At 39.2% G+C, this 23,049-nt stretch overlaps 1 protein-coding gene across 3 annotated transcripts in view; it reads right to left on the bottom strand.

Moving 5' to 3' along the window:
- trps1 (trichorhinophalangeal syndrome I) overlaps positions 1–23,049 on the bottom strand; it is a 118,071-nt gene that overhangs the window by 7,548 nt on the left and 87,474 nt on the right. For all 3 annotated transcript variants that reach the window (XM_041053151.1, XM_041053154.1, XM_041053153.1), the window contains exon 10: positions 4,651–4,773. In XM_041053151.1, the coding sequence (XP_040909085.1) occupies positions 4,651–4,773 (123 nt within the window). The remainder of the gene's footprint in view (positions 1–4,650; positions 4,774–23,049) is intronic.

Genomic DNA, 23,049 nt, shown 5'->3' with positions numbered 1-23,049 from the left:
AAACAGGTTAGAAAACATTTAGTATTAAATATTGTGATCAGTCTCCTGTTTGAAGATTTTCTCATAAATTATTTAAGGTTGCTTATGTGACCTGACTAATAATGTGGAGCATACATAGCTCAGCATTATGTGACTGTGCTGAAATTCAAACTGTAACAATAGAATTAATACAAAGACTTTATCTGAACTTACTGTCAGACCAAGAAACTACCTGTCTGAACAAAAAAGCATTTTATATTTTGTTAACTATTCAAACACATTAGTGATGAAGAAGTTGCTCAATGGCTGACTGAAGAACTACAACTGTAACTACTGTTTCTTACTATTGCAAATTGTAGGTCAAAGTTTTAAAAGTCTCAATTCATATGGGTTTGACTTGAGTATAATTAAGTGTGACATGTAAAAAAATAAAAATAAAAAAAACCAGACAGGAACATATCCATCCTGAGGACTGTGGTTTTTGCCCAAACCACAAGGGGGAGCGCTTACATCTGATGTAAATGGAGTTTGCCTTGAAGACTCAACTTTCACTTCATCAACAGATCTCTAACAAACGTGAACATATGCTTTCATTTATGTCTCAGCTATCATCACATAATCTCTCTCAGTCAAAGTATATGGTAGCTTCCTACGATATATTTTTGTTAAACACAAACTAGACAATAAAAAACATAAAAGTAAATAGGTTTTAAGAGCCTTAAATAAACTGATTAAAAGGCAGAAGTCAAGCAGAATTCAAAAAAATAACAACTGCTCATTAACATCCGTAACACACAATTTCTGAAGCACTCCTCACTTATTCAAATTCCCATTGGGATTAATAAAGTACTTACAAAGATGATGAAAATTTTTTGATGTTTTATTCCTAAATATGTGCCAAAAAAATCACAACAGTCAAAAGCATTTCCAGGCAAATTAGTGAAAGATTTTCTTTCCTGGAAGTAAAATAAACAGTACAGTTTAAAGTATCTTTTAAACTGTCTACACTTCAAGTTAAAACTAACAACTTTCTACCCTTTCATTATTGAAGAACCAACTTCACTCATTCCTCCCCTCTACATCCACATTATAAACAGCGACCTCCACACAGCTTTAACTGAAAACAAAGTCAAATTCAACTAGTATAAAGAAAACTGCTCCTCAGAGCTTCAAAAATACTTTCAGTTTATTTAAAGTTACACTGCCATGCAGGTTGAAATTATTAGTGCATGTCTAAAGATTCTCTGCTTCACCTGCATGTGTCTAAGCGATGTAGGGCTTTTGACATGCATGGTGGCAGATGAAAACCAATCACAAAAAGATACACAGAGGACCAAGCTAGAAAAGAGATAGTGAGCGATTACGATGGAGCAATATGGAGGAATCAAAGATGTGTTTAAGAGGATAAAAAGCAAAAAGAAAGGAGGCGAAGATTTCTAATTAAAAAAAAAAAGCAATAAACTTCTCCTGCCTTTAAAATTTTTGCTATGACTGTGCTGGAATCCTGTAGAACGATTTATCCCTCTGTATATCTTTATGGTTCTGTGTGTACCTATGTGGATATCTGAGAATGTGTGTCTCTCAAAGTATGTACATTAAAGCATGCTTGTGTATCTGTCTGTGTGTGTGAAAAGGACAAACACTGTGTGTGGGGTGTGTTAGTCTTTGTTCGCAGCTACTAAAATTATTTAAGGAGAGAAGAGTCATTTGTAGCACAGATCCAGGGATGTTCTGCAACATTTGGAACATAAATATTTTGACAAATAATCAACATGTATCTATGTGTCCAAAACACTTGCACAGAAATCCTGATGTGGCTCAGTGCTCTGGTTTTAATGACATAGAAATGCACATACATTTTCAGACCAGTGCCTTCCCTCAGCAGCCTGGATCATTACCGTACAAAAGTCAATCACTGAGAAGACTGACAGCTTCTACATTGACAAAATTATGGCAGTCAAATGACGGAAGTTTTCCTTACTCTTTATGCCCCTCAGGTGTTTGTGCTTCTACTTAAAGAGGAGAGAGGAGAACGGGAGAAGAAAATGGAAAGACGAGTAAAGGGGAGAGAAAGAGGTCAGATAAATGAGGGAAGCTGGAGAGTAAAATATGGTGAACATAGGAGGAAGAGGCTGAGGGACAGGACATGAAAAGCAACAGGAAGAAGGGAGGGACAGGAGTTACTGAGTAAAGGATGACAGAGGAAAAAAAGAACAGCAATAGAAATAGAGACAGTCCAAAGCTGTGTCCCAGTTCCTTACTACAAACTAATTCTAAGCAGGATTTGATCTGTTGACACTGGAAAAGTGAATAAAGTCAGTAGGCATACTAGTACTTGTGAGTCTGCTATTGTGTGGCACTATTGTCCCACAATGCAATGCACAGGAAACATGGAAGGGGGGAATGGATGGTGGATGTGGTCAAAAACCTCAGAAAACAAAAAATAACTACAATATAAAAAAACAAAACAAAAAACAAAACATTTTGCTGTTTATGTGTTAAGAATAATGTCAGTGCTATTTTAAAAACACAGTTTGAGTCTGTGACACCCAGTGGCACAAATACCGTATCAGTCTCACTGTAGTATGGAAGAGTAAAGAAGGATGATTTCTTGGATCCCAGCTGCAAAAACAGTTGTTAGTTCATATTGTCTCCAGTTTGTCCGATAGCCTGATAGACTTTCTCAGTGTTTTACTGTTCCTCTCTCTGCTTTGGTAAGAAGTTTAGCATGCTTTACTCAGACCTTTCCTTTCTTGGCATTCCTTCTTGTCTGGCTCTCAATTTAATCCTCTTCTTTACCTTGCTGGTTTACATTCATGTTTCTTGGGTGGGACTACATGATGTCTGTGGAATCCAACCATGTTTTTAAAAACATTGTAGAAAAGTCAGTTATTTATTTGTTCATTTAATGTATACAAGATAATGGAAGCAGTTGGCCTAATTAACTGGACATGTACATAAATAGTAAGATGTTCATCATTTAAAGGATTTTTGTTTTTATGTTCCTGTGTGTGTAGGACACCTAAACCACCAACCAAACACATACACACAGACACACACACTCAACGTAGCTGTAATGCTGTACACATTTATGGCTTGATAAAATACCAGGGCTGCATTACTGGCAGTACACATAACTCCCCTTCTATCTATCTATCTTTCTGTCTCTCCTTCTCTTCCTGGATGTCCCCTCTCCTAATCTCTGTCTCCATTCATCTCTCACTCTTGATACACACCCTCCACCTTCATTATCTCCGTCCTCACTCTTTACTTTAATCTTTTCCTCTCTCTTTGCCTTCCTCCCTTTTCTCTCTTTTTGTTTGTCTTTCTCCCTTCCTTTCTCTCTCCCTCTTCCGTCTACCTTTTTCTCCCTCTGTATTCATAACTCTCCCTTCCCCTCTCTCACTCTCAAGTGTTTTACTAGCTGCTATCCTCTCTAATAATGTGTGTAGAGCGTATAAAACTTTTATTATGGGATATAAAATATGGTTGTCGTGAAGATTGCCAAGAGTAGAGGGAGCTGGAACGTGATTGGAGCAGCAGATGAGATGAACGGGTTGAACCAAGGACATCTGCAGGGGCAAGAAGGAGTAAACTGCGATAGCTCGTCATCCTCTAAAAGGTCTTTAAAGCCCCATTCGATAATTGCAGCACAGCAGCCTGGGTTGTAACACAGTCACCCCACTGATCCATTTATTAACGCTGAGATTTATTAGACTGAACCATTTTTGTTCACTTTGAAATTTTACAACCAGATCTTAAAAAAGCCAATATGTGAACGTGAGTCTAGATATATATACGTTAAGGCTCTGAAGGCTTGTTTCACATTGGAAATATTTGTAAACCCTTTAGTTAAATAGGTATATTGAAGTGTTAAATGAGCTGAAAGCCCTTGAAAACATATCTGAGGTAAGAAAGCTCAATATTCTGAAGTGAACTAAATTCCAGGCCGGGTCTTTATCTCATCTGTAATTCATGCAGTCTAATTAAATTTGGGATTTCCATAGACTTTCCCCAGGCTTAGATGGTAAAGTTGATTCATTCCATCATATTTCTCACTCCATGGAACTGGCTTACTGTGACTGCTGAAATGGTCTGTAACTCCCAGCACCCACCAAATCAAATATACTTTTTTCCACAATATTACTTTTTCACAGCGGGATTCACAGAATATATACAAGAATTTAACTGCAGTATGCACCATTTCATTTGCATCATATGCTAATCGGCCAGACCGAAGGAATGCTAATTAGTGGTCAAAACCACCCTGTAGACGTCCTAAAATGCAGCAGAGTCTATAAAATAGTCCAAAGCACTGGGTTCCTGATCCAATACAACCTTTATAAGATACTATATGTAGGTTTTCTATGAGTGGAGAGGAGTCAAGGACTGTGAATTAAATATTTGTATGATGATACACCACTTGTAGGTATAAGATTTGCCTTCTGGTCTGTCTTGCTGCATTTAAAGTGTTTTTGAAGTGTAACGCTCTTCTGTTGTCACTCTCCTAATTTGTTTGAAAGAAAACTGGAATAACATCACATCTGGTACAACTACTACACAGGTATGTCTATTTATCTCACAGGTCTACGGTTTGTTTAGAGTAATCAGTGGTGTAATGTACAGCTGGCGTATACACAGCATCTGTTTACCTGCCTGTTTATGACTTACCGAATGCAGTTTTTGGTATAAACCACATGCGTTGCAGACGTAGCCTCCATTAGCATTCTTCCTCCACAATGATGTCTTGGTGGTCAGACAGTTTGCGCAGAAGACGCCACTACCTCTGCGCCGCTATGGACAGAGAAAAACAGACAACATTAGAGAGCGAACGTAAAAATATAGATGGATTAATAAACTTGGGGAGCATAAGAAATGTGTCAAGTCAGAGAAAGAAAAGAAAGAGAAAAAAGAAAGAAAATGTGGACTTAAGTTTTGATACCTTTTTAATTTTTACATCAATCAAGAACAGTGGATTGGTAGTAAGGTTAGGAGACAGAGAAAGAGAGGGAGAAAACAGATTGGCTTGGTGGCAGAGAGATGATGTGCTCTCATTTATCATGCCTAATGGGAAATCCTATTGAGAATGCTGTTTTCCTCTACACTGATTTTCTCAGTATAGAACAAGGTTAATAAAACCACCAAAACATACTTCAGTGAAAACAAAATGATCTGGTGAATCTGATTAACTGGTGTGTGTTTTAAATGTGAGTACGTCTCAGAGAGAACTTGGGCTCTTCCAACAGAGACGTGAGATACTGCAGCAATTTTGTCAAGTACTACTCGACAGACGTGGAAAGAGACGAGTTATGCTTTCACCTTGTAGCATAAAGTGCTTTAGTGTTTATCTGAACTGCAGCAGGTACTTTACAGGCAAGTGTTTGGCTTTACTGTATTAGTCTCATACACACACACACACACACACACACATACACACACACACACCTCTGCAGTTCACAGAGCAGTGGTGCATAGAAAAGTAGTGTGCGCAAGGAAGGGTGGGGGGGGGTGAAAAGGCCAATTGTCATGGCAATGTGCTCCATCACAGTAATGAGCCAATCACAACGTTTCTCCATCCCATTAAGTCTCTGGCCCCATTCACCACCTTTATGACCCTGAGAGGACAGCATACCTCATCTTTCTCCTCCATGAGTCTGTCTATTCTCTCTCTATCTGCATGTCTTTCCAACCATTCCCTTTTCTCTCTCTGTTTCGTCTTTAACTTTTCATCCTCCCATTGTTGCTATCCTCTCTTTTCTCCTCACGTCTCAGTCTTTCCAGTCCTGTTGCATCCCTCTTTGGTTTTATTTTTTTGCTTCACGGAGTTTTACTGATGTATATACAAAGGATATCTGCATGATCAAAAGGTACAAGCATTTAATTTTTGTATGCTTATTTGACCTGTGCGTTGTGTGCACTTCTGTGTCTCTCTTTGTCTTTTGTGTTGTCATCACAGTAGCAGCAGCTGCTGATCTGACCCTGCTTGCGTTAGAAAATGTCTGTATACTGTATGTGCCTATTGGTATAGCTCACTAAAATCCACAATGTACCTTATGTGTGTCTGCCATTTTTCCCTCCGTCTTGTTTTCTCAGTGTGATCCCAATCTGTTCCCTCCCTCTTCCCTCCATCATGGACTTTGTGTCCACTGGGACCTTCTCCTGTCAGCACTGCCTTCTTGTTGTTTTATGTTCATGACAGTGCTGAGTGCTTAGCATATTTTTTGGGGGGGCTCAGAGCACCCAGTGCTAAAAGTTAAAAACATTTCAACTTTTCACAAAAGAGCGCTGCACTACAATCGGGCTTTCTGTAGTCTCAGAGCTACAGATGGAGTCACTACCAGCACGTCCACTGAGCATCTGTTTCGTGCTGCCAGCTAAAAGCAGAGGAGCCCAGTGGGCACAGCACTGTCTAACATACTGCAAGATCACAGCACAATTAACCATTTTACAATTTTCTGGGAACACACACTACACACATGCATGCATGTATATGGCCTGGGTAACACAGCGCAGATGCATTTGAAGAATATCATTTGTCAGTTTGTGTAGCTCAGGTAAGAATGAATCAGTACAGTGACTGTGAAAAGTCAACCTTCCTGTGTTGTGCACAGGAAGGTTGTACCTTCCTCTAATAAATGAAAAAAAAATCAATAAATTGAAAAAATTATATATTATATTATATTATATTATATTATATTATATTATATTATATTATTTTATTTTATTTTATTTTATTTTATTTATTTATTTATTGTGGGCTCATATATATATATATATATATATATATATATATATATATATATATATATATATATATATATATATATATATATATATATATATATATATATATATATATAGATAGATAGATAGATAGATAGATAGATAGATAGATATATAGATATAGATATATATAGATATATAGATATATAGATATAGATATAGATATATATAGATATATAGATATAGAGATATATAGATATAGATATAGATCTATTCTCGCGCACACACGCACACACACTTATATATATGAGACCACAAAAATATCACCGGATCAGGAACTGATTAAACATCTGTGCCTGACAGTGTTGAAAGATTAGACGTTAAATTCTGTTGCCAGTGAAAAGTGGTTTAATAGCGCTTTTGTTTCCTTGTTGTAATTTTAGCTCATAAACAGACATTTACAATGACATTCTTCATCCTGTCTGAATCAGGCAAGAAAATCAAAGTTTTAGACTGTTCAGAGGTTGAACACAAAGGAACACCAATGATGTGTTTATTTATATGGGAAAAACTTTGTGTCTCAGTCTTAATGTGTGTATAATAAAACATCCTGTTTCCAATAATGTTGTATGCAATAAACACCTGAGCTAATATTAGAGTATTTATGGTACGTGTGTTTTTGTCCGTCTGACATCAGACAGCAGAACGCTTACATGATCAAATCCTCACAGTGGCAAACTGAGCCAAAGTCTGTGTGTGTCTGTGTGCGTCTGCCTATGTGTGTATGTTGCGCACACCATACGGTCACCACATGCAGAGAGACAGAGCCAGGTGATTGATTGATGTACGCTTCCTGTGTCTCTGTGTGTGTGTGTATGTGTGTGTGTGTCTAGTATTGCAAGCCAAACAGTGTGTCTGTCATCAGAATTCAGTTTCCCTCCGAGCACCCAAATCACTCACATATGGCCCCACAGCTGCCCCTCATCGCAGTACACATGCACACACACACGCGCGCGCGCACGTACACACACCTGAAAATATTTGCTTCCACTGGCTAATGAAGGCAAGCTAGATTTGGATGAGAAGCTGCAATCCAAGAAGTGTGTGTGTGTGTGTGTGTGTGTGTGTGTGTGTGTGTGTGTGTGTGTGTGTGTGTGTGTGTGTGTGTGTGTGTGTGTGTGTGTTGGGGGTGTCTTAGCTACTCCAAAACTACACTACAAGGATATTACATATGTTTGTGTGTGTGTATGTGTGTCTGTGTGGGAGAGAAGTTCAAGTGTCAATTACACAGGAAAGTACAGAAATAGCCCCCACCACCTTCCAAAACACACACATACACACACGCAAAATTTGGCTCATGGTCTCCAACTTCCTTTTCAATCACCAGCTGGTTGGCTTGGCACATAGCTTGCTTACATACATGCACACACACACATACAAACACACTCAGTTCTATATTTACATTCTTTAACACAGGTTTACGTGTGACTACATCTCTTAGTGGCTTTGTGACTGTGTTTGTGTGCTTGGTGTACTGGTGTGTATCTGCCGAATGTGTGTGTGTGTGTGTGTATCAGTGCATGTTTTTCTGATTGATTACTGATACCTGGCCTCTCCCACTCACCTCAGCCTGCAGAGGAGGGCTGCTGGTAATTAGAGCTCTGGGTCTTAATGACATCTATTTATCTGCGGCCCATGATACCGTTCAATTAGCACCACCGACAACGCCCTCTGACACGCACGCATGCGGAGTGTACATGCAGAGGCGCACACACACACAAAAACACGAACACATTCATTAGTCAGGAAATTAAACTCTTTATCAACTTCCTCCTCATCAAGCCAAATCCAAGCCAACAAATAAACTTTAAAGTTGATGTTTAGATACAAAGTTAAGTTTCTTAAGTAAAGAGTATATTTGAGTAACCAGTGTAAACACAGCTCTATTATCCCCAGGCCTCATTCTGAGCACATCTATTCTCTGCAGCTGATAGATGTCTATTTTTCTGTTGAACAAAACATGCAGCTATGTGGAATTTTCTTTCTTCTTGAGTACTCAAACATGTAGATAAAAGACAGATAATTTGATCTTTTGAAGAAAAGATCAGTATAAACAATGAGTGTACATCAGAAATACAACACTGACAAGCTGACAGTGTGTGCAGTTTTTTTTTTTATCAAACTCATAAAGGCCATGACAAGGCCAGCAGAAATTAAGAATACTATCTACTCAGTGGCAGGCTGCACATAAAATAACATTTATTGGTTTAATAACTTTCACAATCAGTTTGGTCACTTTCTCTGCTCTAATTCACAACGGCTCTAATAGAGAGCCTTCTTCCCCATGTGGTGGCAAATTTAATGCCAGAATGCATAAAAGAGGCTACATGACCTGACCGTTGTTTATTTGGAAAAAAAAAAAAAGCACTTTGAAAATAGGCTACACTTTCTATTACACGTTTTCTCCCTTCCATGTTTGTGAACAACTCCAATTCCCTGATTTTAATTTTGTTTTTAGACTTTTATGGGTTTATACTGCTAACTGCCAACTTTCCATTAAATGGGTTAAAGTGATTGCTATCCTTTAAATTCAAACAGAAGTTATGGGCTGTTCTCAGTGACTTTTTCGTGACTCTGCTCATAAAATGCACTAATAAATTATAACTTCATTCTCGAGACTCTGATTTTTATTCAACATGAAAACATATGGGGTAACCACACAGTGGCTGAACCCCCCTCAGCTGTGGGTTTGAGTCCACTCAGAGATTCTCTTGAAGCCGTAAATTTACAGATGTTATACAAACTGTTTACACTGCACGGTCTTTTAGATCTTTATGGAAGAGCTGGCTTGAATAGATAAGCATCCACTGGTTTGGTTCTGCAGCAACAGTGGGTCCTTCAAATTTACTTTCATTACCCCTGATGTTACAGCTGCCATCTGCAACCAATGTGCAGTGCCGTCTTTAAACTGGTGGTGTGGCTTTACTTGAAATAAGCTGAGGAGGTTGACTGCTGGCCTACACATGAGCTGCTGTGTGTCTAAATACTTTATGTCCATTTAAAAAAAAATCAAACTCAAGTTTGTGCTAATCTCTGAGCTTATTAAAATATCTTGTTGTCAAGGACTTCGCTAGTCAGACAGCATTTCACAGTAACTTGTTTTAACACACATTGGAGTAATATTGTTAACTTTGGGGAAAAAAAGCCACTTTCTATCAGCAGGGTCCAAATTTTTCTCATTGTGCAAATCTCATTTTACAACAAAAAAACACAGGCTTTTCATTTTGAGCAATGAGTATAGTGAAAGAAAACTAAACGCACAGAAAAAAAATTCAAATTTAAAGTTGCTGAAATCCTTGGAGTTGTGTGTCAAAATAGACGTAGTCACAGGGAATGAATGGAGCGAGAAACAGAGTGAGAAAGAGAAGAAAGAAACAGATTGAGGAGCCCTGCGGTCTAAAATAAATGAAAAAAGTGGGCTCTCTAAACAAAGTCTTTCAAAATGAAATTACATTTAATTCACTTAAAGAGTAAGTCAGCCCTGCTTTTAACACACAAACGCGTGCACACGTGCGTGCACACACACACACACACACACAATTACATTGATACATGCACTGACTTGCATTAAATCAGCGATTATTTAATCAAGCTAGAAGACTAGCTGGAGAAATTAACTAAATTCTATACTGCCAAGTTCAATATCCTATACACTGGATCAGTCTCTTGCTCTCCCCCTAATGCATGCACACACATGCACACACACACACACACACACACACACACACACACACACACACACACACACACACACACACACACACACACGCACACACACACACACACACAAAGAGACAAGGAAGAAATAGACCAGCACACAATGATACAGGGATATTTTCAAAAGATTCACCAAATTAATCCATCCAACACACACACACACACACACACACACACACACACACACACAGTGTAAAACAATCTGGAACCAATCTTACAGAAACACCACCCCCCTCCATAGGTGCTACCAACCATCAACTATTTGTGTGTGTGCGCGTGGCATACGTGTTACGCATATGGCTGCAGAAGTCCATCTGTGTGGCTCACTCTCAGACTACTGTGTGCATTTAAATTGCTTCTCCTAATAGAATAATTGGGTTTGAGTTGAATAAATTTAAGTTGAACTGACTGAAATTTATTCTACAAGTTTATTCTTATTCAACAAGGAGAAACAAAAACCAACAACAACAGTGAGAATAAGTGAAATAGTTAAAGATTGTAAAAGTGAGATGAGATGCAAAAGATTGGGGGGCGGTAATTAAGAGCTAAAGCTCTAGGCTCTTCTAGAATAGTTCTTTTTTTCAGTGGGCAAAATGGACACAGTCCAGCTGTGACCTGCAATGGAGGCTGCATTTCCTGCTGATTATCTACTCAGATGACATTAGCAGTGAGGTGGGGAGACACTAGAGCTGCTGCAGACTTCCAGAAAGGCCCTGCCTCTGGTAACTCTGTGAATGACTAATTATCCCTTCAGGAATCAACAGACTTTGAAAGAAAAAAGGATAATGATAACATACTGTAGCAAAATCTGATCTACATCCATTAGCCACCTAGCCTGAATGCAACATGGTTTACAAGTTCAAAGGTAATGAAAATAAATGTGAATAAAGACATACAATTTGTGATTTCATTCTGCTTTCAAAATTACTTGCAAAATTAATAACTCAAATCCTAAAACTCAATCCTGTAAACACCCATAGAGGAAATACTCTAATTATAACAACTTACAATTAACCAGTAAGCTTTAGCTTAAGGTTCAGCACAAACAATCACACAATAAGCAAATCACACAGAAAAACAACAAACGTGTTGTGCTTCTAAGCATGCAGAGTTCTCCTACTGAATTCTCAATAAGCAAACGGAATGTCACAAAAACAGCGATGTTTTGTAGCAGCATGTCAAGGCATTATCAAGATGTCATATGGATTTCTGCGGCAGTAAAACTTCAACGCTATGTGAAAACAAATGAGAAAAGCTTGACAGAGGCTTGACAGAATAAAACTGTTGCTAGACGGGAAATGGCCAGTCTGTGTCCTAACATAGCACCTAGCCTACTGCCCGGTCACACTGAGCATGACCTTCAGCTCAGTGTGCGACTGCTTGGAGCTCCCCTCTGCACACAGCCTGCAGCTCTCCTCTAACAGTCTGCTCCTGCAGCCCTCACACTTCCAGCACACCGTTATCAGTGCAGCACATTTAGCAGTGTTTTCCCTCTTAAGAGGCTGCGGTGACAGAACTCAGAGAAAATCAAATTTCAGGGTAATAAAAAAGCTTGGTGATGATATGAGACTATTTAAAAGAGGAATCACGAGAAAAGCTCACAGAATAAAATCCGTCTTCAGACATTAACTATGCAGCGAGCAGCCGAGGAGCTGGAAGGTTCTTGTGCTGTGTTAAGATGCTGGATTTGTAGGCTTCTACACACAATTACACACACAAGGGCATTCCCTGCTCTGAATCAATCATAAGGTCTGAACATTTTATATACAGTGATGATGTAATAGTGTTTGAGGAAAAGGCTTGAACTGACAGGGTGTATGTATAGCGACTGAAAAGTTTTCTTTAAGCAACTACATCTTCCTTGATATAATACAGAATAGGTCACGTTCAGGTGAAATTGTTTCATCTTAATAACACCAGTCAAGTCACAATGAGTAAAAATAAATAACTTATCATAAATCAGCTGGTCAGGGAGACTAGCCACAAATTAGTCAGTTTCACTTCTGCTGAGAAAATCTGGTCTAAAAACCCCTTTATCCTTCCTGCCTTAGGCCTGTACGTGACAGTATAAGCAAGAGGAAGGTGATGATTGCTTGACATTGATCGGTGTTGATGGCCACAGAGACCGTGATAACGATGACGATAGTAATTTGTCTCATGCTGCTGGCCTCAAACTCTGAATCAGCACCTTGTATTGGTAGCTGTCTGCTCTTGTCTCTTAGTCTTCCAAGTTTTATGCAAGTTGCTTTTAAGAGCTGCTGCAAAACCAATTGCCCACTGGGACAAAAAATAAAGTTGAAACTGAAACTTGATGAGTGTGTTATGTGCTGGGTTATGATAACAGTGCAAAGAGAATATTGCAAATATACGAAGGCAGCTGCTCCAAAAAAACAGTGATAGTCTCTGCACAGTGGAGGGGCTGGATAAGGTAGCAGAAGACACGGCAACCCAGATCCTTTGTTAATAAGATACTACATTACACACACAAACACACACACGCAGATTCAGCTATGTGTCAGAGTAAAATAGAAGGTGTCAGCTTTCACAACAGGCCTGTCATTCTGTGTGCACGTCTATGCACGTGTGTGTGTGTGTGCGCATGTGAAAAGAGTGAGGTAGTGACAGATGAGTGTCTAAAGAAAAGCAGCAGAAAACGCCGGAACAAGATGACATCACCATGATACACACACGTTTCCACCTGGCACAAAAGGAGAGTGAGGTCAGTGCCCCTCCCCCTCCTCACACACACACACACACACACACACACACACACACACACACACACACACACACAGACACACACACACACACACACACACAGATGTGGGCCACACAGTGTGGCCCACTTCCCTTCTTTCAACCTTCTTTCATTCTTTCACCCTTTGCTATCACTCTCTTCCGGCCTTTTTTCCTCTCACTTCCTTGGTCTTTTCATCCTTCCTGCTTTCGGTTCATACAGTAGTTGCTCCTTTTTGTCGCGCAGCATTGAGAGTCTCAGTTTGCGTGCAGCAGAAAATGTGCACAACTTCGTACACAAACACAGACTTAAGTAAAATCCTATTCTCATTGATCTAATTTTGATAAACGATCGAGGTTGCATCGACTTCACAGTTATGTGTTCTGGGTAAATGCTTGATAACCAGTGAACTATGGGGGAGAGGGAGAGGGGGAGAGAGAGAGAGTGTGAGAGAGGCACATTAGCAAACAGAGAAAAAGGGAAATCGTTTCACGTTGATCTAATTTTGATAAACAGCCTCAATGCATGCAGGACTTGGAGTCCATGGACCTGGAGACCACAGTTGTGTATGTGTTCTAATGTGTTTTTATGTGTCTCTTTCCTGTGTGTGTCTGTGTCTGAACTACTGATAACCAGTTATGTGGGTTTGTGTTTATCAAGAAACTGATTCTATAAAGCTAAAACTTATCATTTTGATAAGATAGTATAAGATGTACAGCATGTGTGCATGTGTGTGTGTGTGACCGTGTGTGTATTTTCTTCTTCCTGTAATAGAAGTCTTCCTGATTCAACCTTGGACTTTCTTTGTGCAGTGATAGAGCATATAATACACTGAGAGGACTGAGAAACAGAGGGCAAGGCCTCAGAGCTCCCAGATTGTTTTTCTCAAGTTCACATAATTAACCTGACACAGAAACCAATCAGCAATATTCTGTATTGAAACTCTTTGTGTTTACACCTTGTTCACTAAGTGAAAAGGACAGCGAGCTGAAAGAACGGAGAATTACTCATCCAGAGCAGTGGTTCCCAACCTAGGGGGCTGGAACCATAAAAGGGCACCTATGGATCTGAGAGGTCACCAGATGCTTTCTGTTTTACTGTATGTTTCACATTTCTCTATTTGGAGCTTTTTTTCTTATGAAATACTCTAAAGTCACCCCCCTCAAGCATCTAATATTCCTCCTAATGATACAATCAAAAAAATCAGCTTTTTTCCACAACTCACAACTTATGTCAAACTACAGTCATTCAGTATTCAAAGAAATTAAGCTGAATTCCCATTATAAATAATAAAAAAAAAAAAAACACTCTGCTTTTCCACTATAACTGATAATTTGTATGTTTTTATCTGGTTCTGCGTAATACGTTTTCTGTACTAAAAAGCTACATGTGCATTTCCTTGGTTAAAAGTTATTTTCCTTATCTAAAATTATATTTCCTCCCTTAGAAAACTTTTTTATATTTGTGACTGGAGAGCAGTGACTCACTTCACACTGACCAGTAAAGCACCATGTCAGTGTGTGTGTGTGTCTTTATGGGAAGGCCCTGTAGGTTGACATTAACGCACTTTGCGGCAACATGCATGCGCACACACACACGTAACTAGCACATAATCTGGTGTGGAAACCAGGACACTGAAACCTTAACTCACCCCACTGCCCAGAGGAAAAGAGAGAAACAGAGAGAGAGCAAGAGACAGAGGGAAACATACAGAGAGAGAGAGAGAGAGAGAGAAAGAGAGAGAGAGTTATTATAATGTGCATCCTTAATACCTGCGGTCTTATCCATTGGTATTAAGTGTCTTATTAACTGTCTTAGACTGTTTTATTGTTTATCTGAGAATGGTTCAGTGGGCTGATTCCCACACAAGACAGACCCACACGACCCATTCAGGTACTGTCAGGCTAGAAGCTAACTCACTGGCATTGCTCCCCAGTAAAACTGCTTGTGTAAGGTGTTGAAATCAATACTGCTACAACACTGGGAGTCGAATGGAAACCTAAAACACTAAACTGCGCCTTCTAATTAGAGAAACAGACGCCTGTTCATCAATGAGAATTTCTGAACGGTTGAGGAGGAATGATGAGGCTACACATTTCATAATTTTCAGAATGTTTACGACTAGGAAACAAAGCAGACACCTTTCAGACACAAAACCTCCTCCTTTCCCTTAATTTTTAGCAGCAACTTGTGTTTGGTGTAATCATTCTTTCATCAGTGTACAATAATATGAAAGTGTTTGTGTGTTTCTGTATATGATAAACAGAAATGTTTCTCAGAATACAAGGTAGTGTCCCACTTCAAAGCATTTCACTAGCCAGGCTCAACATGGCCAGTTTTCTGCTTTATTCTACGTGAACTTATCAGCCCTATGGTGATTGTAACCTGAGGACCTGGTACATAGCTTACAGACAAGGTCAGTAGGTAGATTTGATTGATCCCAGAGGTAAATTACTTGCACAGTAAAACACAACATGTCACAGGTAGCGTACAGAAACAAGTAGCAATAGAACAAAAAATGAGCGAGTGATTTGTAGTGTAGTGAAACCTGTCATATAAAACCTCTCAGATCCTTTCACTCTGAGGGAACGCTATGTTTGTTCACTGTCACAGAAAGAGGCTGAGTCGCTCAAGCCTGATTTTCTCTGTCTCCCTCCCTCTCATGTCTTGAAGTACCAAATATTCTATTTAATAATTAGGTGTCCTGAAAATATACCTGCTGGATATAATAGAGAACTTTATTCCACTGAATTCTTACCTCACTGGTTCATTCCTCACAAATGGCAGTTCACTAGTTAGCAAGCTGAATTCAACGCTGAGCTGTGTTTCAGTTCAGTGAGTGGGACAGTCAAGCACTAAGAAAAGAATTGCTTCGCCCATCACTAAACCTGACAAGCAATAAACTGTGGATGCGTAAAAACTAAAAGGACGCAAACATGCACAAACAAATTTCTTTGTGTTAACACTGATGTGAAAACAACCTGTTTCCTAATTTCTTAAATTTCCATTCTGGACAGAGGGTAACAGCTGTGGAGCTAATTGTTTGATATCGTTTTAATTTAAACAAGGTAAGGATGTGCACTAATACACACACACACACTGGCAATACATCTTAATTGCCAAACGACCTTGGACAGGCACGATTTGCCTAATTGAGGAAAGAAATGGAGAACGATAAGGAAAAAGAGGGACAAAAAGAAAGAAAAGAAGACCAAAAATGGAGAGAGGAGGAAGATGTAAAAATGACTGAGAGGAAAAGAAAGAGGAAAGAAGAGGGAGAAAGAGAAGGAGGAGTGTAATCCCACCCAAACGGCATAATTGATGGCACTTCAGAGTATTACACCTCTAAACGACCTCACACATACCAACACACACACAGACACTGCCTTGCCAAATGACTTTATCTCTCCAATTAGCACTAGTGGAGAAGAGTAAGTGGGGGAGAAGACGGGGAGGCTATGGGTGATGGGGAGAGGAGAAGGTAAGAATAGTGAAACGACAAGTAACAAGGAAAATCTTCTCAACATGGCTGCCATTTTTTACATTTTAAATTCCACAGGAGTTCTGAAAAAAGCTCTTGTTGCTAGGTTTTAATTGATGTCCTTACACGGTTGAATAAATTATTAGAATGCACTTTTACATTCACCAATCACTCTGTCTGCCTGTCACCCAATTTAGCTGTTTGCTCACCTATTCACCCACCTGGTGACCTGCCTGTCTGTTAAACAAAAAAAAAAAAAAAAGAGAGAGAAGACGAGTTAGAGGAGTCTGGATGGTGCACCTCTCTGACAAACATTTTCAGGTTAATTCAATTCAATTCAGTATATTGCCATGAATGTCAGGTGAACAATACTGCCAAGGTGTCAAGGTTAATACACAGTGAGATGAGGAAATAAAAAAAGAATGTACTTCATTAAGTAAAATAAAAATAAATAAATAAATGGGGGGAAAAAAACGATAGCAAAAAAAACAGAAAAATTAGTCTCTCTCAGCCTCAGTCTGGTAAATTGTGTATTTTTTTTTCTTTTCTGCTGTATATGTGAGTGTGTGTGTTAGTGTCAGAGGTCAAATGAGTAACACTGAGTGAGCACAGAGGTCAAGGTGGACGCTGAGTAGAGAAAGACATGAGGAAACACACACAAACACACACAGAGATAGGTACTGGTACTGAAATATAAAAAACTTAATACCCATGGTGAAAAACAGATTTGAAATTCACAGTAAACTGTTCTTTAGCTGTCTTGAAAACTTTCAACACATACTTCTGTAGAAATCTGGGAATAAACAGTGCGTATGAATTATTCCAAAACCAATATTTACCACAGTGGTTTTCCAAAAAACATTCCAAGTATTCAGCCATCAGAGCGAGAACGCAAATATATCCAAAACCAAATAAGCAGTTCAGCAACTTCAAAGTGCACCATCAAACTGAAGCCAAAAGGATGAACGATAAGGCTAGCCAGCTCAGGCCAACTCATTGAAATGCAGAGGCCGTATTGGACAATACTTCCACAGCATAATGACAGCAGAAACAAGCTTTTATTTAAATGCAAGTGTATAAAAAGACTTGAGCCCTAAGGGAAGAAGAAGATGAATTTAGTAATCAAATTTCTACTAAGGGGTCATGCCAAGATTTTGACTGATAGGAGCATGGTTAAAACCAAGGCAATACCATTTTTCTACCTCTTCACTCCTCTGTCTATGCAAATCTCTCCTTCTGGATCACTGTCTGTCTCCTGATGGCTCCATCTCCATCTACCCACCGAGTTTTCCCTCCATATTCACTCCGTGGTGGAAGCAATTCACACCCAAGAGCACTACCGCCAGTGATAAAGAGTGCCTGAAATTAATGAAATACTGTGACCTTTAACCATCATTACTGTGGAACTGACAGAGCAGTAGCATTTCATTCTGCAAGCCTCAATACGATCCTTCAGAATATTGCAGAGTGCTGTTGACTGTATGCTGACATTGTCCCTGTGCAGTGTCGATGATGGAGAAGTCAGTCTGTTGAGTAGGTGCTGCTTCGTATGATCGACCAGGTTTAGGTGTGTGTGTGTGTGTTTGTACATGTGAATTCACAGCAAGGTAGAAATGTGTGCATGCAGGGCTCAAGATAAGGCTATATTATTATTTATGGGGTGGGACTCGGAGATGGTGACACTACTACACTTCTTACTGAGAGCGAGAGACAGATCTCTGGAAGAGTCCACAGCCTTCCTGTATGTATACAGAGACACATGCTGGAAAGCATACAGCATGTCTAGGCACTTTACAATGCTTGCACATGAAAAGCTGGCCATTTAAAGTTGGCTTCATATGATCAATTTACATAAAAGTTTTCCGCAGGGCCACTTGTTGTTCCAAAATCCTATCGGACTATCAATTATTTTCATTATTAATTAATCTGTAAATTATTAGTTTATTCTATAACAAGACATCAGATACTGATGTGAGCATGGCAACCTACTGATAATGACAATGCTGAAATGCTGATGTTAAACGTAACCCCGTGTTCATCATCTTAATTTAGCATGTGACATTTGCTAATTAACACTTTAAAAAAATGGGAATGCCAATAGTTTTGCAGGTATTTAGTTACATACCAAAGTTTTGAACAAAGTAAAATCTGAGCAGATGATTGTGCTTTATACTTATTTGTATATATAGCACATATCACATGTGAGAAGCTGGAAATAGAAAATATTTGGACTTTTAGTTTGATAAATCAATTATCAAAATTGTTGGTAAATTTTCTATTCATGTTTTTCTTGTCAATTCACTACTACTACTTCTCAGTATTTCTGAGATAGTTTAGGTACGGAAAAGAAGTGGATTACATTCTGCTGTAAAAACTTAGTTTAGTTACTGTTATAAAAAAAATTGTCCCAGTTTTTCCTCATCCATACTGTGGGTTTAAGGGAGAGTATCTTATGTTATGTAGATTGCAAAGCCCTTTAATGAACATTTTTGATTTTGGGTTGTATAGATATAACTGACTTAGCTATGAAAGTTGTGTGGGGGTGTAGCATTGAAAATGTGTGTTGTAGTATATCCGTGTGTTTTAATTTCAGTGCCCTTGCACCTTTGAGTATATATATATATTTTAATTTTTAACCATATGTGGTTCTTTGTTTGTTCTGTGCCACCACCGAGGCGCCAGTATCGCTAAGTGGTGTGACCAGCCTAGAGCTCGTTTGACATTTTCCACCTAGACAGGCCCTCAGGGTGGAGTTAGAGCTTAACACATCAATATCTGAATTACTCTAACCCCTTCTCCAGCCCTTCCTCCCTTCATCCCTCTTTCTTTCTCAAAGTCCTTTCGCTGCACTGGGGCCACACATCGACACTCACAAACACAGGCTCAAAGAAAAGACACACATACACACATTTTCGGGGCGCTGATGGCCATGCTCTAGCTGTCAAGAGGAACCGAGCAGATCAGCTATCCTCCAAGGAGTGTGTGTGCACGCGTATGAGACTGCGTGTGTAATCGATGTCTCATCTTTGTTCCATTTGCTCCAGACAGCACCATGTATGATAACCCTCATGTTATCAGAGAAAAAGAGAGAGAAATGGTTGCTTAGGGAATATCACCTGACATCCTATTTGTTGGGACATTTTCATATTGTACTTCACGCAACCCTCCATCCACTGAGAAAACAGCGTCAACACTAAAACGCGTCCTATCTGGCTTCAAAAACTAGCTGCCACTTTGTCTGAGGCCTTAATTAGACTTTAAAAAAAAATAGGTGTCATTTCACACATGGCACACAGCCCCTGCCAAACACTCAGGCCTATCAACAGGTTTGAAACCTGGCCTAGAATCAAGCTCTGCTCCTGACACCTCCACAGGCAGTGTACTAAAGCTACAGTAAAAGCCAGATCCGGAGACCTTAGCTAAATTTAGGCCCGATGCACTATTTATATTTAAGTATGTCTCTGCAATATGCAGCTTTTGCAGATGACATAATTGTCAATGAAGCCACAGCTCCAGCCTCGAAACACTTCCTCATCTCTAATGGTTTTACATGAAAATGCAAATAAATATGTTCTTTTACAGGCCATGTCACAAGTGTATTGGGGGAAACTCTGCATGGTACAGATTTATGTATTTTTAAAGAAGTGTGTTAAGTCAATTAAATAAATTCCAGAATGTAATAAATTCAAACTAGACATGCTTTAATACTAGACATAAACTGATTGTAAATTGTTTTGTGTGTTTCTTGCGTGTTTGATGTACTGTTAAATCAGCTGCAGAAATTACCTCTTGTCATTAGTCTGAGGGCTAAAACAACTACATGAGACAAAGTACACATATTTTAAAAGAGCATAATATTATACTGTATATCACAATCTTATAACTGTACTATTTTGCTCCTCTGTCAGTAGCCATAACAATATGTAAGTCAATATCCTGGATTTATCTCAAGCACCAAAAACCACTGGCTGTTTGAATTGTTCAGGGGAGGTAAAAAGAGAAAAAAAAGCCAAACAGCAAAATTTATTAAATTCAAAAAGCCAATAACAAAAATCCTTGTAACAGAAACTCTGGTTGAAGAGAACTACAAAGCAGACTTTTTCATTTTCAACAAGAAATGGAACTGGGTCACTCAAGGACAAGGAATCTCAATTTTTCTTTCTGTCTATCTCTTCTTCTCTACCACCCCTGCAGAAAGCAATCTGTTTGAAAGAGAAACAGAGAGAGAGAGAGAGAGAGAGAGAGAGAGAGAGAGAGAGAGATACAGAGAAAGGCAGAGGAAGAACAAGAGGCAAAGTGAGGGATAGAAACAAGGAAAGAGAGTGAACAAATTACTGCTAGTGAAAAAGATTTTGTACTAACAGCTTGATATTATCCACCATACCCACACCGACACACACATATACACACTATCATTCATCTAGATACAGCCTGAGGGCTGACTTCTTCTCCTCACACTGCTACACACACTCTCATAATGAAACACATAGATACAGACACACACGCTTGTACACTCACTAAAGACACCTACAGCTAGCAAATATCATGACCTTCAAAGTGATAGTTAGCACCTAGTCATTACTGAAAGAAAAGAAAGAAAAAAGGGGGAGAGAGAGACAGGAAGAGAAAGAGGGTGATCAAGGTAGACAGGGGTTAGAGAGAGAGAGGGAGGGGAAGAATATTAAAGATAAAAAACATTCACAGAAAGAGAGAGTGAAACAGTGGAGGGGAGATGTTTCTGGTTGGAGTCCACAGCTGAGATTTCCTTTTTCCTTCTTTTTTTCCCTGTTTTTCTTTCATTATTTTATCTCCTGCTATATCTTTCATTTCTTCACAGTGAGAAAACAAATAAAAACAATAGAGACACTACTGGTCGGAGTGGAGTAAACAGAAGGGAGTGGAGGAGAGATACTGATCATTTCCAACAGTAGCTGTGCCACAGAAATACAGCACAGGCAGACTGCAGCTGAAATCCAGAGCAGTTGGTCAACCTCTCCTTCTGTGTGTCCATTGCTCATAGTGTCATGAGTGTTATTATGCAGAGCAGAACGGACGGGCTGCATGAGTAAAAGGGAAGGGTTAGGGATAATAAAAAAACAAAACAAAAAAAAAAAACGATGCAAATACAGACGTGTCTGGCGTCACACCGATGACACAGCTTGCATCAGTTCCTCTTTCTTTCTCTCTATAAACAAAGTGCATGCAATTTTGTAAACATGAGATATTAGTTTTATACATTTGTGCAGGAAGCCACAGCTCGATGCTCCCTCTAGTGGCTCAGAGCTTCATTTAGAGATGTACCGACGTGGATGAAGAGCCACCTCCCTCCCACGACACAGGTTTAAAACCTTATGCAGGAGGCCAGAGGACGGTGTGTGCGTGTGTGGGAATATCCCAGACACGGATGCGTAATAAGCCGTGATATTATGACTCTCCCTGGTTTTAAATGTCCACAACTGTGCATTGCAAGCATTGTGAAACATTTTCTTTAAATGACAGCCTTCAAGGTGACCAAAAAAGCTGAGATTATCTGCCTTTTTTTTTTAACAACAATGTCACCAGTGGGTGTACAATAACATTTGTAAAGCAACACATTTTCGGGGGATTATTTCTTGGCAAAGACTTTCTATTTCTTGCTGTGTCAGGTGATTGACAGTAAGCAGAATGGGGCGTTGTGGAAAGAAAGGAAAAAAAAATCTGTGCAGAAACTGAAACAGAACCACATTAAGGCTCCATGTGATGGATGATTAGTCACTGCAAACTCTTTTTTGTACTGAATGTGAACGCAAGCAGCAAATGACGGCTTTACTTCGTTTTCTTCTGAAAGTCAGAAAATTAACTGTCATAACTCTGGCTGTGCCGACTGTAGGCGGATATCAGCAGGCATGACATAAATATAAAAAATAAAAATAAAGTGGTGGAAACAACGATTTAGAAATAGTCATTTAAATTATTTATTGTTTTGCATTTTGTATGTATCATGATATATGATATACCCTCACGTATCAGTTATAATTAAAATCTTGCAATTTCAAATTTGCGCTCTTTCAAAGTGCAGTTGTGAAGTAGAAACGACAAATCGCTCGAGCCTTCATGGCACATACTGTGTATCCACTCTCTGACAGAGCCTTGCTACAAAAGACAACAGGCTATTGATTCCAAATCACGGCCAGCTATCTTAACTCTACCAGCACAGATGAGCAAATAGAGCAGGAGCTGGACATCATGGACACAGATGGAGTAAAGAGTCTGTAAATATATACTGGAACCAATTACACTGCAGAAAACCGACTCTTGTGTTTGCTCATACAGTATGTGCATGTGTGTAAAGTCTGCGTGTGTGTGAGACGGG

This window comes from Toxotes jaculatrix, chromosome 13 (genome assembly GCF_017976425.1).
Source record: "Toxotes jaculatrix isolate fToxJac2 chromosome 13, fToxJac2.pri, whole genome shotgun sequence".
NCBI classification, from domain to species: Eukaryota; Metazoa; Chordata; class Actinopteri; family Toxotidae; genus Toxotes; species Toxotes jaculatrix.
Note: the sequence above shows the minus strand (reverse complement) of the source record. Positions and strands in the feature narration are given on the sequence as shown.